Source organism: Scyliorhinus canicula, chromosome 10 (genome assembly GCF_902713615.1).
Source record: "Scyliorhinus canicula chromosome 10, sScyCan1.1, whole genome shotgun sequence".
Lineage (NCBI taxonomy): Eukaryota > Metazoa > Chordata > Chondrichthyes > Carcharhiniformes > Scyliorhinidae > Scyliorhinus > Scyliorhinus canicula.
In genome coordinates, this window is record NC_052155.1 from 40,557,140 (window position 1) to 40,574,232 (window position 17,093).

Consider the following 17,093-nt stretch of genomic DNA (forward strand, 5'->3'; position numbering starts at 1 on the left):
TCCTCCCCATGCATCCTCCATAGTCACTCACACAGTATCCACGATAGGCATGCCTCAGGATTTGTTTGGAATGGAATTTTAAAAATCTAACAATCTAATAGAGCTGACATTCAAACACACATCATACCGAAAATCCCTCTCATTCGTAAAAATCATTCCAAATAACTTAAATACCCTTAAGTGGTCAATCTGTTGTAAAAATGAACACTTATTTCCCTATGACATCGCAGAACCACAGAATTGTTATGGTGCAAAGCAGGGCCGTTTGGCCCATCATGTCTGTACCGGTTCTCCAAATGAGCATCATGACTTGGTGCCATTCATCTACCTTTTCCGCTTTTCCCCTGCACATTGTTACTATTCAAATAATCATTTAATGCCTTGAATGCCTCGATTGAACCTGCCAGCACTACAGTTCCAAGTAGTGCATTCCGGACCTGAACCACTGGTTGTGTGAAAAAGCTTTATCTCACATCATATTTGAATAGACTGTTGATATTTAAAGTTGACAAGGGACCGGATGTGATGCATCCAAGTATATTTAAGGAAGTGAGAATGGAAATTGCAGAGGCATTGGCCATAATCTTGCAGTCTCCTTTCGACTCAGGGGAGGTGCCAAAGGACTGGAGAATTGCAAATATTACGCCTTTGCTAAAAAAGGTTATAAGGGTAGCTCCAGCAATATAGACCAATCAGTTTAACATCAGTGGTGGGCAAGCTTCCAGAAACAATTATTCGGGATAAAATTAGTAGTCACATGGAAAAATGTGGGTTGATTAGGAAGAGTCAGCATGGATTCTAAAAGGGAAATCATGTTTAACTAACTTTTTTTCAGGAGACACCAGAAAGGATCATAATGGGCAATGCTGTTGATATGGTGTACATGGACTTGCAGAAGACATTTGACACAGTGCCACACAACAAACTTAAGAGAAAAAGTATAACTCATGGAATAAAAGGGACAGGAGCAACATGGGTGCAAAATTGGCTGAATATTACAATGGATATATTTCAGGCCAGAGAAATGTTTGTAGTTGTGTTCCCCAGGGGTCGGTATTGGGGTGATTTATATCTGGGTGTGTGAATTGCGCTTTCACATAGCCGTCCGTCAGTCCAGAAGTAAAACACTCGAGCAGGTCAGTAACGAATATTCGTTTATTCACGGCCGGGACAAATCTCTAAGTAGTCAGGGAACCACCTTCGAGAAGTGCCAAAGTCCCAGAGTAAGGACTGTCTCTTTATACAATCACAGCTTAGAGGTGGTCCCCTTAAATTCCTAGATACACCAATGATTTGGCAGGGATCCAGAACATGTACTTATATGGAATTATTATCCTGGAGGTAGGCTGGTGACTATGACATAACTTGCTGCTGTTAACGGTTTTTTTTATCCTATCTGTCCATCAGGTCCAACTTCCTTATCTCCTTCCCTCTCATGCTCCTGAGTCAGCTCTTTCACATTCCAATGTCTCTTGTCTCAGTCGACAAGGTTTTACACACTCATCTTTGCTGTCTCTGTATTAACAGATACAGAGTTCTGCTCTCATTTCATTCCCTCAACCCTTTAACATATTTTTACTTGAGGATCACAGATATATTTCAGACCCTTAATATTACATACAGACAGCAAGGTTAAAACAAATAAATGAAATCCACTTCCACATTCCCCCCCTCTGATCATTCCATGATCATATAACACTCAAGATATGTTAGGTGGAAATGTGAGCGAGGCGGAGGAATTCCTTCTCTACTGGGTTCTGGCGGGACGCCATCTCCTCATGTAGGTCGGGGGCAGGTTGAACCAATTTTTCCTTTTCGTCTGGGGCGGATTTCTGAAGCATTTGTGGTAATGCAACAGCACCTAAGCGGTTGCACAGGCATTTCACACCGGTAGCTATGATACAGAGCAACAAACAGAGGGCAACGAAGATAATAAGCCCGTGGAACAGGTAAGTGGCCCAAGAACTGGACCACATCCAGTTCCACCAGTCATCATTACTGGTGGGTCGCAGGCGCTGCACTCCATCTCTGATATGGGTCACCAACTGCGTGATATTCTCTGAACTGTCAGGAATGTAAGTGCAGAATTCGGTCCCTATGACAGCACAGGTGCCCCCTTCCTTGGCCAGTAAGTAATCCAAGGCCATGCGATTCTGTAGGGCTACCGTTCGTATGGCTACTAACTCTGCACTGAGTTCACTAAGTCCCTCCGCGGTGTCGTTTGCAACCTGTTCCACTATGTCGCGGAGGAGCTCGTACTTCTTGAGGGACCAGATGGCGCCTATCTGGGGCCAGAAGAGGGAAGTCACCACCTCCCATGGTGGTATTGATCTCTGGGCCCGATGGAGGGGATGATGTCCGAGTTGTGGATAGTGCGTAATGCCCGGAACAACGAAACCCAGGTAGCTAGACCCTGCCCAATTAGTGGGGAGCCAGGGGTAGGCCTTACGGCCACAAATAAAGTAGGTGCCATTATAGGGTGTGAGGCTAGTTACCATCGAGGAGGTCCATATTTGAGTCCAATCAGGACCCCCGTATGGTTAGCAATGTTATTAATGAGGGCGAAGCCTTTCCAATTGGAAAAACCAAGAGTGTAGTTACATGAACTAGATCCTAACACGTGAGTTCCGGGGGTTTTTACTTCCCGGAGTAAGCAGACTGATCCGGTCTGGGGGTTCTGAATATGAAAGAACGGGGGTGTGTGATCTGATGAGTAGGGTGGCTGTCGCCAACCAGTAAAATCACGTAACTGGTAACCGGCGCTTCGCCAGTCCTGGGCTGCTTTCCTGTGGTTAACAGAGGAGGACTGGGAGAACCTGGTTGGTAAGGCAAGGTGATTAGATACTGTCCTGTTCTGGATTATAACCCATTCAGCCGTCTGCTCTAATGAAAAAGGAACAGGCACCAAGGGAACGCCTCCATGGGCATGGGTGGGGACATGTGTACATACCCAACAAGAGGAGACATTCACTTTCTTAGCATAAACATAAGACATAAACAGAAATGAATTTGCAGTTACATGGTGCGTTGCCCGCTTCCTCCTGGAAGGCGGGTGGGTGAGAATAGTCCTTCGGTCAGGGCCTTGCAGCCTGATTTTCTTGGTGCACCGGTAGTTCCACCGGCAAACGTGGCGATCGTAGATCAGAGACATTTGCATAGTCAGGAATCGAGGCTGCTGGTCGTCGATGGTCGTGCAGGTGCGGCCAGGAGTGGTGATCCATCGGAGATCTGGCGTCGTTCCATATCGTGAGGTCTCTTCTCAGCACAGAGGTAGACGTCGGCCCCCAGGTAGATATCTCCCCCCTCTGAATGCAGTGAAGGAGAGTAGAGTGGCGAGTATTGTGGCGACGAGGAGGAACTTCATCCTGGTGTCCGTGTCCCTAAGACTTAAAGGAAAAGTTTAAAACATCATGGATACTTAATTAACTTACAATGGTGCATATGTACCCATGCGTTTCGCCCCTCCACTTTTACTGCAGTGGGGGTAGTGAGTAGAACCTGTAGAGGACCATCCCATCGAGGTTCCAAACCTTTACGTGTCCAATTTCGGATTAGGACATAATCCCCAGGGTTGATAGAGATGTCATGGGTAATGGGCAGGATCTCTTCCTGGGTGGCACGGACCCGGGAATGTAATCCTTTCAAAATTCTAGTTAGTGCTAATATATAATTAGCCATCTCGGTAGTCATGTAATGAAATTGAACATTCCGTGGAACACTGCTGTCCCAGGGCGTTCGAAAGGGTCTTCCATATAGTATTTCCGCTGGGCTTAGGCGAGTTTTTCCTGCGGGAGTGGCACGTAGTTGGAAGAGTGCTAAAGGCAGGAGTTTGAAATGAATGAAAATGAATGAAAATCGCTTATTGTCACGAGTAGGCTTCAATGAAGTTACTGTGAAAAGCCCCTAGTCGCCACATTCCGGCGCCTGTCCGGGGAGGCTGGTACGGGAATCGAACCGTGCTGCTGGCCTGCTTGGTCTGCTTTATAAGCCAGCGATTTAGCCTTGTGAGCTAAACCAGCCCCAGTTTGAGCCAAGTGGCCCCAGTGTCTGCTTGTAGTTTAGCAAGTTTAGTCTTTAGAATCTGATTAGCCCTTTCCACCACTCCAGCGGCTTGTGGTCTGTAGGCACAATGAAACTGTTGCTTTATTCCTAGCAGAGCACAGAATTCCTTATTGATTTGACCTATGAAGTGGGGACCATTGTCAGAGCTCAGCCGGGCTGGGATTCCAAATCGCGGAACAATTTCTCGCATCAACACCTTAACTACTGTCGAGGCCTTGTTATCCGTAGTCGGGTAGGCCTCGATCCATTTGCTAAAAGTGTCCACAATGACTAACACATATTTATAGCATTGACATCTTTCCAACTCAATGTAATCCATTTGTAGGGTCTCAAATGGACCCTCAGGTAAGGGGGTTGTGCCAGGATCACAGGGGACGGCCTTACCGGGGTTGTGCTGTTGACAGATTAGGCACCGACTGCTAATTTGTTGGGCCATCTCTTGCAGTCGTGGGTGCCACCAGCTTTTTAACAATATGTCCCCTGTGGCACAAGCGCCACAGTGAGTTGCAAAGTGTACACATTCGGTCACCCAGGCTGCCAATGCATCGGGCATACATGTTTGTCCTACCGGGGTGACCCACAGCTTATTTTCGTTATCATATATACATCCTAAGTTCTTCCACATATTTACAGCAGTTGCAGGAGCGTCTTCCTGCATTTGGATTATGTCAGCAATGGTTGGCATTGGTTTTTCCGAGGGGGACTTTCCCGAGGGGGTTTTAGTCTGCCTCATCATTCTAGGCACCATTATTTTGCCAGATTTAGAAATTTCTTTTGCCTTCTCGTCCGCTTGCCTGTTGCCCGTTTCCACCAGTCCCGTGCCTTTTGTGTGGGCTGCGCATTTTATCACCGCTATCTTGTCTGGGAGCATAAGGGCCTGCAATAACTGGGTTACTAACTGCTGGTGTGAGATGGGTGTACCAGCAGAGGTTAGAAATCCTCTGTTTTTCCATAATTGCCCGAAATCATGTACTACCCCGAAGGCGTATCGGGAATCTGTATAAATATTAACCTTCCTTCCCTTCGCCAATATGCATGCTCGTATTAATGCAAACAATTCTGCTTGTTGGGCAGAAAAGGGAACTTCAAATGCTGCTGCTTCCACTACGTCACCGTTTTGATCGATGATTGCATAGCCAGATTGTCTATCCCCCCTTTCGCCGATGGAAGAACTACCATCGGTGAAAAAGGAACAATCTGAACCCGGGGTGGGTATGTCGGAGAGGTCATCTCGGACCGAGGAGACCTCTCGCAACAGTTGTAGGCAGTCATGAGTTGGGTCGAGCATGACCGTGGGAGGATACGTCAAAAAGTTAGCAGGGTTGATAGTGGTGCAGTGGGCAAACTGGACTTTCGGGTTATTAAGGAGAGCAATCTCATATTTATTCTGACGAGCCATCGTGAGATGTTGGGTTTGTAGCTGCCCCAAAAGAGCTGTAACAGAATGGGAACTATAGACAGTGATATCTTGTTGGAGGGTAATATTAGCAGCCGATTGCAGGCTGTTGTAGATAGCTGCAAGAATTTGGGTACAGATAGGATAGCCAAGGGCTACCGGATCGAGTTTAGAGGAGGAGTATGCGACCGGGCGACAGCGGTCGCCGTGGCGTTGGGTCAGGACAGCGGTGGCGCAGTCGGCAAGGACTGTGCAATAGAGCTGAAAAGGGCGATCGTATAAGGGTCGACCAAGGGCAGGGGCCTGGAGGAGGGCCGTCTTGAGACATTAAAGGCCAGTGCGGCTTCCGGGGAAAGGGAAAAAGTATCGGGTTCATTGGTGTAAGGGGTAAGGAGGCGGGAAGCCAATGTAATATTCGGGATCCACTGACGGCAATAATTGACTATGCCCAGCCACTGACGGAGCTGCTTGGCAGTCGTTGGGGGTGGGAAATCGCAGATAGGGCGGATCCGGTCTGGATCTAAGGAACGAGAGGTGGCAGATATCCTAACACCAAGGAACTTAACAGTAGGTTGAGCAATCATAACTTTCGAGGGAGAGACAATGTAACCAAGGGAGGCCAGAAAATTGAGTAAAAGTTGAGTATCGGCCCGTCATCCCTCCTCAGTAGGGTTAACGATCAAGAGATCGTCGACGTACTGAACAAGAGTGGAGCCTTGGGAGAAGGAGAGGGATTGTAGTTGGTGTTGGAGACAGCGGGAGAAAAGAGTGGGAGAGTGAATAAAACCTTGAGGCAAACGTGTCCAAGTATACTGTTGGCCATTATAAGTGAATGCAAAAAGATATTGGCATGATTGATCGAGTGGCAGAGCGAAAAAGGCATGTTGGAGGTCTACAAGGGAGAAGAATAGTGCATCTGCAGGAACCTGGGCTAGAATATGCGCAGGGTTAGGAACAAGGGCGTGGAGAGGCTGAACAATAGAATTGATAGCACGTAAATCCTGGACGAGGCGGTACTGATCCGGTTTCCCAGGTTTGGGCACCGCTAGGATGGGGGTATTGCACGGAGACTGACAAGGAACCAGGATGCCCTGGTCGAGAAGTTTAGCTATGAGTGCATTGATGGAGTGGCGAGCTTGAGCCTTAATGGGATATTGTCGGATCGAGGGGAGTTGAACATCGGGGAGGAGAGGAATAGTGATAGGCTGGGTAGGGACGAGACCAACATCAAACTTATCCGCAGCCCATACGTGGGGAGATACAGTCGCATTGGTCTGGGCGCGATGGTGTAAAAGAATGGACTGGGATGTAGCTGGTTGTGACATGTATGTAATGGTAAGACCGCCAGGGAGGAGTTGGGGTTCCAGAAGAGAGGGGTCAGACTGGTCCAATGCCTGTCGGACCATTGGCCCTAGATCCTTAGCATGGTGGGGGTAATGGACATGGCGGGTGACGTGCGGGGCGGTGTACCCGTCTTGGCGCCATAGCCAGGTAGGCACTTGTGCCACCTCCGCAGTCCCTTGGGGCCCGCTCACAGAAGCAAAAAGGGTGACTGAGAATTCTTGTTCAAGATGAGGGCTGTAAGAGTCGACCAGGCCCTCGTCGGCTCCGGTCGAATCGTAGGCCAGCGTGACGTGGAACAACCGCTCAGGCATCAAATGAAGTGCCCACCATTGCGGGTGCACATGAGTGATTAACTGGCATGGTATGCTGGGTGAATGGACTGTGATCCCGTTATCCCCACATTCAAGATGTATTCCAAAGGCACAGAGAAGGTCTCGGGCCAGTAGATTACAATCTAGTCCGGTTGTAACAATAAATCGGTGCTGGAGGGTGTAGCCGTGGAAGGAAACGGGCACAGGGAAAGAAATGGGGTAACTAGCTACCTGTCCCTGGAAACCAGATAGTTGTTGAGTTTCTGATGAGAGGGGAAGGTTGAGGTGAGACTGTACGGAAGACATGGTAGCCCCCGTGTCTATGAGAAACGGATAGGAGTGACCACAAATGGTTAAAGAGAGAACAGGCTCAGAGTCAGGGGAGGTTAAACGAGAAGGCAACATCGACAATCAGTATTGTTGGAAGGGGTTATTTTGAGTGAACGGAGTAGTGACTGGAGCAGCCACTGCGGGCGCTCCTCTGCCCCGTCCTCCACCTCCACGACCCCCTCTGCCGCGATTAGGGTTTGAGTAACAGTTACGAGCGTAATGTCCTGGCTGACCACAACTATAACAGAGCCTTGCATGTTGTGGTGGTTGTGTGGGGGTAGGTGCTGCTTGGGGCGGCATCGGTGGACAATAGGGTGGTGGGGGATGAGAGGGGTGTTGGTAGGGTGTGGCATAAGAATATGGTGGGGGCGGTGCATAGGCCGACGCTGCTCCCGGAGGGGCATACGGAGGGCCATAGGGCGGTGCATGGGGCCCGTTTGGATGGGAGGTGTATCCTTTACCTTGTGGGGTCACCCAACCAGGGGCGCAGAATTGGGGTTCCGTCTGGTGGCCTGTGTTATCAGGCGCCCAAGAGGGTATTGGTACCTCCTGGACGTCTTTTCTAAGGACATACTCAGTCTTAATTTTAGGGGTTGCTTTAGACGGACCCTCAGGTGAGCCGTTTTTCCAGTAGTACCTCACAGCTCGTGCCATTTGGGTGGGACTATTATCGGACCAATCCATATTGTTAGTCTTGATGACATCCGATAAGGAGGTGGGCAAGCAGCTCAAGAGCATGGCACAATACTGTGGGCTGTTATTGCCAGCACGGTAGTTAGTGTCTCCGGCCTGGTTACGGTAGGACTCATTAAAACGCTCTAAAAAGGTGTCGGCTTCCTCATCCTTGCGGGGTTTGGTCTCAAGTATTTTGGTAATATCCACAGGCTTTTGAATGGTAGTGTTTAATGCAGCAAAAATTGCATCTTGGCGTTGCCGGTCCGCCTGGTGGAGCACGTTAAGGGACGCTAAAGACACAGGGAGGGTAATAGTAGGATTCTGCTGTTGTAAGACATTGCAGAAGCGAACGTGTTCTTCTGGGCGCAAGACCTGCTGGACCAAGGCCCATAAGTCCCGTGCTTCAGCCTCATATACACGAATTGTACATTGGAGTTGGTCAACAAAGGCAGCAGGGGACTCTTTTCGATTTGGTATTCCAGCTAGTATGGACATAATCTCATTGGGTTTCCACGGGACATAAATATTCATGGTATGATCAGCATTAGGGTTGCCCACGGGAGCAACAGGGTCATAGGTAGGATTTGGCACCTGGCGCATTCGGTGAGGGGGCCTCACGGTAGCATGGTGGTTAGCATCAATGCTTCACAGCTCCAGGGTCCCAGGTTCGATTCCCGGCTGGGTCACTGTCTGTGTGGAGTCTGCACGTCCTCCCTGTGTGTGTGTGGGTTTCCTCCGGGTGCTCCGGTTTCCTCCCACAGTCCAAAGATGTGCGGGTTAGGTGGATTGGCCATGCTAAATTGCCCGTAGTGTAAGGTTAATGGGGGGATTGTTGGGTTACGGGTGTACGGGTTACGTGGGTTTAAGTAGGGTGATCATTGCTCGGCACAACATCGAGGGCCGAAGGGCCTGTTCTGTGCTGTACTGTTCTATTCTATTCTATTCTATTGGCATCTGTCGTGGTGGGGGTAAGGGATGGTCGAGGGCTGGTGGAAGAGGAGGAGGGAAATCCTCGTCCTCATCCAGATTTTGGAAAAGACTGTCTAATTGTTCTCCCACTTGTTCCTTTAACTGGACCAATTGCATGAATGGTCCCCCTCCTCCCCTTGTTCTCGACCTTGTATTCATGGCCGGGGGTTTATATGCTGGTTGGGGCGGCGGTGGTGCATAAGGTGGTGGATTCTGACTTGGGAGGGGTATAATAAATTGGATCGGTGCATTAGGGAGGGGTGGTAGAGGCGGTGGCTGTGGTGGCTGTGGAGGCTTCCGACGTCTCCCGCAATTGAACAGATGTTCCTCATCCCCATCGTCCCCGTCCTCCCAACCTTGCTTCGCATTGCTGACCGGCGCCGGGGTAGGAGTAGCATGCTTTCGTTCTTTACATTCCTTTCTTAAGACCTCTACTGTTTTAACAATTCCCTTCGGTGAGGCCAATGCCCAATTTCGAGGCATTAGCCTGCCAGCTAGCCAGTGTAGATGCATCTTTCAATGACTGACAGTATTCCCTCCATAAAGCAATTAATTTCTTTGCGGTGGAACCGCGATTGTTTTTCCAGATCACCTGTTGGGCCTCTAGGACAGGACCCAAGTCTTTAGGTCCCCCCAGAGGCCATTTATCCTTGCCTAGGTTTTTATGGAGGGCCCCCGACAATTGTCGGAGTTGCTTTGAGTGTTTGGGGTATTGTTCACAGAGAGTCCAGAGCGCACTGCCCGGGTCATCACAAGTATCTACGGTATTACCCATGCTGGAATTCTAATTCCACTCTCGTTTCCTAGTAGTCTAGAGAACACTGCCCGAGAATTACCTAATAGTCTGGAGCACACAGCCCAGAATCGTCTCCTAGCAGTCCCGAGAACCCCGCCTGTAATTTCTAGAGAACACAGCCCGAGAATTACCTAATAGTCTGGAGCACACAGCCCGGAATCATGGCGGCAGTCCCAGATCGCCCCTAGTGACGATAACTGCAGGGTCACTTACCCTCCTTAAAACGAGTTCGCTGGACTGACCTGGATCTCGCAGAGGCTTCTCGACAAACCAATGGCAAGGCTGAGCAACGATCAAACTAGTAGTAGGCGAATACCAAGGTGGAAAATTTTTTTTTACTCACGTTGGGGGCCAAATTCGTCCTCTACTTTGAACGAGCTCAGTCGATTACGCCGGTTGGGTAGCGCAGACACCTCTGGAGATCCGACCGCTGCCACCAAATGTGAATTGCGTTTTCACATAGCCGTCCGTCAGTCCAGAAGTAAAACACTCGAACACGTCAGTAACGAATATTCGTTTATTCACGGCCGGGACAAATCTCTAAGTAGTCGGGGAACCACCGAGAAGTGCCAAAGTCCCAAAGTATGGACTGTCTCTTTATACAATCACAGCTTAGAGGTGGTCCCCTTAAATTCCTAGATACACCAATGATTTGGCAGGGATCCAGAACATGTACTTATATGGAATTATTATCCTGGAGGTAGGCTGGTGACTATGACATAACTTGCTGCTGTTAACGGTTTTTTTAATCCTATCTGTCCATCAGGTCCAACTTCCTTATCTCCTTCCCTCTCATGCTCCTGAGTCAGCTCTTTCACATTCCAATGTCTCTTGTCTCAGTCGACAAGGTTTTACACACTCATCTTTGCTGTCTCTGCACTAACAGATACAGAGTTCTGCTCTCATTTTATTCCCTCAACCCTTTAACATATTTTTACTTGAGGATCACAGATATATTTCAGACCCGTAATATTACATACAGACAGCAAGGTTAAAACAAATAAATGAAATCCACTTCCACAGGTGTGCAGGGGACAATTTCAAACTTAGCGGATGACACATCAAAGACAGATAATCCTTTTAAACCAAACTGTGAATACAAGCTCCTGTTGACATAAATGGCTCTGGACATTTTGAAACTCAGATAAACATTAGTAACAGCGACATCTATCAAAATAAACTATTGGAAATATAAACAATTGCGACCAGTGAAGATAAAATAACAGATGATCGTATTTCTCTCAGCTACTGATGGTTTATTTACCATTTCAAAGTAAGCTGCATGTCAATCAATGGAGCAGTACAGGGTGGTTCGATGTTTTAAAAATTTTTTCAGCAGGACAGTTTTGTTTCCAAAGTTAACAACGTCGTCTGTACATTTAAATCCCTGTCTGTAACATGACATGAAAGTTTCCCAACACATTTCCTGTAATCTTTAATGTATTTAGCACTTGATCCAACAGAAAATGTGGTCTAGCACATCTCAATATTTAAATATTCGTCAATGTCTGAATCAATGGTGCCGAGATGGAGATGGTTGACAGCTTCAAATTACTTTATTTTAAAATGTTTTTATCAAGGGTTTTCCATTAAGCGTAAACAAAAAATAAATATATACATCGGTCATTTTTCATTATTTACATGAGTTATTTTTCACTATTTACAACAGTTATATCTTCTTTGATTTGATTTATTGTCACATGTATTAGTATACAGTGAAAAGTATTGTTTCTTGTATGCTGTACAAACAATGAATACCATACATATGGAAGGAAGGAGAGACTGCATAATATAATGTTACAGTTATAGCAAGGTGTAGAGAAAAGATCAACTTAATACGAGATAGGTCTATTCAAAACTCTGATGGCAGTAGGGAAGAAGCTGTTCTCTGAGTTGGTTGGTACGTGATCTCAAACTTTGGTATCTTTTTCCTGATGGAAGAAGGTGGAAGAGAGTATGTCTGGGGTGCGTGGGGTCCTTAATTATGCTGACTGCCTTTCTGAGGCAGCGGGAATTATAGATAGAGTCAATGGATGGGAGGCTGGTTTGCGTGATGGACTGGGCTACATTCACGACCTTTTGTAGTTTCCTGCGGTATTGGGCAGAGCAGGCTCCATACCAAGCTGTGATACAACCAGAAAGAATACTTTCTATGGGGCATTTGTAGAGGTTGATAAGGGTCGTAGCTGACATGCCAAATTTCCTTAGTCTTCTGAGAAAGTAGAGTGGGCTTTCTTAACTATAGTGTCGGCATGGGGGGACCAGGACAGGCTGTTGGTGATCTGTACACCTAAAAACTTGAAGCTCTCGACCCTTTCTACTTCCTTCCCATTGATGTAGACAGGGACATGTTCTCCACTATGCTTCCTGAAGTCAATGACAATCTCCTTCGTTTTGTTGACATTGAGGGAGAGATTATTGTAGTCGCACCAGTTCACCAGATTCTCTATCCCATTCCTGAACTCTGTCTCGTCATTGTTTGAAATCCAACCCACTGTGGTAGTGTCATCAGCAAATTTGAAAATCGAGTTGGAGGGGAATTTGGCCACACAGTCATAGGTGTATAAGGAGTATAGTAGGGGGCTGAGGACACAGCCTTGTGGGGCACCGGTGTTGAGGATAATCATGGAGGAGGTGTTGTTGCCTATCTTTACTGATTGTGGCCTGTGGGTTAGAAAGTTCAGGATCCAGTCGCAGAGGGAGGAGCCGCGGCCAAGGCCATGGAGTTTGGAGATGAGTTTCGTAGGAATGATGGTATTGAAGGCTGAGCTGTACTCGATATATAGGAGTCAAGCATAGGTGTCTTTGTTATCTAGGTGTTCCAGGGTAGAGTGCAGGGCCATGGAGGTGGCGTCTGCTGTGGACCTGTTCCAGCGGTAGGCGAACTGTAGTGAATCAAGGCAATCCGGGAGGCTGGAGTTGATCCATGCCATGACTAACCTTTCGAAGCACTTCATGATGATGGATGTCAGAGCCACTGGACGATACTCATTAAGGCACGCTGCTTGACGTTTTTTGGTACAGGGATGATGGTCGTCTTCTTGAAGCAGACAGAGACCTCAGATTGTCGTAAAGAGAGGTTGAAGATGCCTGCGAATACCCCCACCAGCTGATCCGCGCAAGACCTGAGAGCCCATCCGGGCCAGTGGCTTTCCGTGGGTTGACCTTCGGGAAGGCTGCTCTGGCTTCTGCAGTGGTGATCTCAGATACAAGTTCTTCGGCGGCTTCTGGGGTGGAGGGCTCGCTCTCCCAGACTACTTGCTCAAAGCGGGCATAGAATGTGTTGAGCTCATCAGGGAGGGGTGCGTTGGAGCCAATGATTTTACATGCCTTCATCTGTAGCCCGTTATGTCTTGCAGACTTTGCCATAGATGGCAGGGATCCGTGTGGCTAGCCTGGGACTCGAGCTTGGTCCAGTACTGTCTTTTGGCATCTTTGATGGATTTCTTTAGATCATATCTGGCTTTCTTCTAGAGGTCAGGGTCGCCTGACTTGAACGCCTCAGACCTAGACTTCAGCAAACAGTGGATATCCCTGTTCATCCAGGGTTTCCGGTTGGGAAACACACGGATTTGCTTCCTTGACACACAGTCTTCTACACACTTACTGATGAAGTCAGTTACTGTAGTGGCGTGCTCGTTCAGGCTGGTCGCAGAGTTTTTGAATACTGACCAGTCCACTGACTCTAAGCAGTCCCGTAGGAGATCACCGATTCCTCAGACCAATAATGCATGACTTTCTTTGACGGATTCTCCCACTTCAGTTTTTGCTTATAGGCCGGGAGCAGGAGCAGAGCCTTGTGGTCAGATTTGCCAAAGTGTGGGTGGGTGATAGAGCAGGAGGCATGTTTGATATTTGTGTAGCAGTGGTCCAGGATGTTTGGGCCTCTGGTGGAACAGGTGATGTGTTGGTGGTAACTTGGTTGTACCCTCTTGAGCTTGGCCTGATTGAAGTCCCCAACTACAGAGAACAAGGCCCCGGGGAGTTTCGTTTCAAGACTATTTGTGGGGGTGAATATTTCGTCCAGTGCAATTTTCACATTCGCATGGGGTGGGATGTAAACTGCCGTCAGGATAACGGAGCTGAACTCACGCGGAAGGTAGTAGGAGCGGCATTTTAGCGTCAGGTATTCTAGGTCCGGGGAGCAGAAACTCGCCCGTGTTGCTGTATCTAGGCACCAGGAGGTGGTGATTAGGAGGCACATCCCACCTCCCCTTGCCTTGCCTGAGGCCGCCGTATGGTCTATTCGGTGGATTGAGAAGCCCTCTGGTTGTAGGGCACAGTCCGGTGAAGCAGGAGTGAGCCATGTCTCCGTAAAGCAGAGCACACAGCAGTCCCTCAGTTCTCTTTGAAAAGTGAGTCTGGCTTTAAGTTTGTCTAGCTTGTTTTCTAGAGATTGGACCTTAGCTCGGAGTAAGTTAGGCAGAGGAGCTTTGGGGCCACATTGTTTCACTCTCACCTGCAGGCCTGCACGTTTTCCACGCTTCCTGGAGTGACGGCTTCTTTTGGAGCGTGGGAGACAGTGAGAGTATGCGGTGTTAAGGGTATAGTTGTGTCCAATGAGGTTATTCACTCTGGTCAGTGTGCGGATAGAGGATTTGTTGTCTTGCTTGCAGTTCCTGCGTCGATAGGTGGGTTTGCGTGGTCGAGCATTCTGTGTCGCTGTCGGGCTGCGTTTGTCATCACAGGTTGGTGGATGTCCAGACCATGCTCTGGTGTGGATGGGGTGAAGGCCGGTGAGTGGATGACGTCTCTGGGATCGTGATTGCGGATGAAGCGATGTGATCTGTGTGTTGGGGTCCACAGGGCCCTTTCCAGATCGCGGTCTTCCGTCAGTGGACAGAGGATCTCGAGACCTGCAAGTAAACTTAGACGAGCAGTATTAGTGCTTGTTCGACTGGGGGAGTTGATTTTTAGGAGTGTGGGGCAACTGTAGTGGGGGGAGTGCAGGAAGAGCTTGGGGCCTGCAGGGGGGTCGCAGCTCTCTGGGTCAATGGGGTTGGAAGCTGGAGGCGGGGTGGGGAAGGGCTGCAGCTGCTGTAAGGCTGGTCTGGTAAGTAGAGAGGAGGGCCTGGCTTCTGTGGTGTTTTTCAGGTCTCTGGGAGCTTGTAGAGTGAAGGCTCTGGCTTCTCGGGCGTTTTCCTGGTCTCTGGCAGCCGCTGTAGGGGAATCCCCAGGCCTGGGACTGCAGCTCCGGCAGCTGCTCACACGTGGTCGGCTGGTCTAGGTCGATTTCAGGTCGTCAGTTTCAGGTGTCTCCAGGGTCCTAAAGATCACTAAATCTGGAAGTAATTCAATTAGAACATTGTTAGAGAGTTTAAAAGAGTTAGGATGAAGTTTTAGAAGCATAGAATGAGAGTAAAAGATAGAATTAGAGGGTATGCTGGGCACAGCTTGCAAGAAGTCGCCTCTCTCTGGTGCCATCTTTTTTCTTGTTTTGCTTTCTCCAGTAGCCGTTCATTTTGATTGGGTTCCCTGCTTCCCTCTCCCCCTTTTCTTCCTGACCCTCCTCCCTTCTGATCTTCTGGCTTGCCCTCTTCCCTCATCAGTTCTTATGTCCCGTTTCTGTTTGGTTGGCATGATGCCGTGTATTATGTTGCTTGCTGGGCATGGTTGGGCTCCAAGACTCTTTATTCCTCCCCCTCTCCAACCCTTTTGTTTGCATTTGTTGTTGTACCGTGGCTTCCCTCTCCCTTCGTCTGGCTTACTGGCTGTTGGCTACAAACAGGTCTTGGAACAACTGGGTGAATGGCTCCCATGTTCTGTGGAAGCCCTCTTCTGACCCTTGGATGGTGAATTTAATTTTTCCCATCTTGAGAAATTCCGATAGGTCGGCCAACTAGTGTGCAGCTTTGGGTGGTGCTGCTGACCGCCAGCTGAGCAGGATTCTCCGGCGGTGATTAGAGATGCAAAAGCAAGGGCATTGGCCCTCCTTCCCAAAAAGAGATCTGGCTGTTCTGACTCCCCGAAGACTGCCACTCTCGGACACAGATTCACGAACTTCAAATTCCTAGGTGTACACATCACCAACAATCTGTCCTCGTCCATCCACGTCAACGGTATGACCAAGAAAGCACAACAGCGCCTATACTTCCTCAGGAAACTAAGGAAATTTGGCATGTCCACATTGACTCTTACCAGTTTTTACAGATGCACCATAGAAAGCATCCTATCTGGCTGTATCATAGCCTGGTACAGCTACTGCTTGACCCAAGGCAGCAAGAAACTTCAGAGAGTAGTGAACACAGCCGAGTCCATCACACAAACCTGCCTCCTATCCATTGACACTGTCTACACCTCTCTCTGCCTTGGGAAAGCGGGCAGCACAATCTATATTCTCCCTTTCAATCTCTTCCATCGGGCACGCAATGCAAAAGTCTGAGAACATGCACTGACAGATTCAAAAACAGCTCCTTCCCAGCTGTTACCAGACTCCTGAATGATCCTCGTATGGACTAAACTGATCTCTCTCTGCATCTTCTCTCCTGTTGTAGCACTATACTCTGTACGTTTCACCAGATGACTATGTATTTATATTGTATATTTACCTTCTGTCCTATGTTTCTCACGTACAGAACAATCTGCCTGGAATGACTGTATGCAGAACAATGCCTTTCACTGTACCTCGGTAGATGTGACAATAAATCTAAATGTAATGGTCAACTCACCTTTTCAAGACAGAACCCTACAATGAGTTACTGCAGTTAAAATATATTTACATTACAATATAGCATCTAATTGTGACAATTGAAGTTGTCAAAACAATTAACATTTACCTGTCAGAATGTTCCTGACTCCTCAGCAGACTTCTCCTAACACGCTGTTAGAATCATATCTCATAAGACTGAACTTTTCTTTGCAAAATGAAAGGACATACCAGGATATGTACACTTGAATGTTAACCTGGGATTTATTTTTAAAGAGGGTCATAAGTTTACCTTGGAACTGTCAACAAGCGGGCTGCTTCCAAGAAATCACATGACCTTTATGGTATTCGAGGAAGATCTGGTTGTTTGATTTGAACTGCAATCTCTAATTGATGGGCAAAGTCTGAAAAGGCAAAAGTTGGTAACTTGCTGGAAATCAAATGGGAGAAAGAAGAAAAGAAACTTAAGCGGTGAGCCTGTTGGTTTTGAAGGCAGTCTTGCTGGGAAACAAGCTGAGGGAGGAACACCATCCATACTGACTGTCCCTCTCTCTCCAGCATGCC

The 17,093-nt window shown here is 48.1% G+C and overlaps 1 protein-coding gene across 2 annotated transcripts; it reads right to left on the reverse strand.

The window, feature by feature from the left end:
* Positions 1-1,641: 1,641 nt before the first annotated feature.
* Positions 1,642-16,695, reverse strand: LOC119972308 (endogenous retrovirus group PABLB member 1 Env polyprotein-like). 2 transcript variants are annotated; one of them, XM_038808803.1, is made up of 2 exons: positions 16,660-16,695; positions 1,642-3,386 (listed from the first exon to the last, which is right to left on the reverse strand). In XM_038808803.1, exon 2 carries the CDS (start codon positions 2,496-2,498, stop codon positions 1,710-1,712), a length of 789 nt encoding a protein of 262 aa, XP_038664731.1. In that variant the 5' UTR covers positions 2,499-3,386; positions 16,660-16,695; the 3' UTR covers positions 1,642-1,709. The 2 variants fall into 2 exon arrangements, with proteins under 2 accessions (XP_038664731.1, XP_038664732.1); XM_038808804.1 differs by lacking the exon at positions 16,660-16,695 and adding an exon at positions 10,227-10,246.
* Positions 16,696-17,093: the final 398 nt, after the last annotated feature.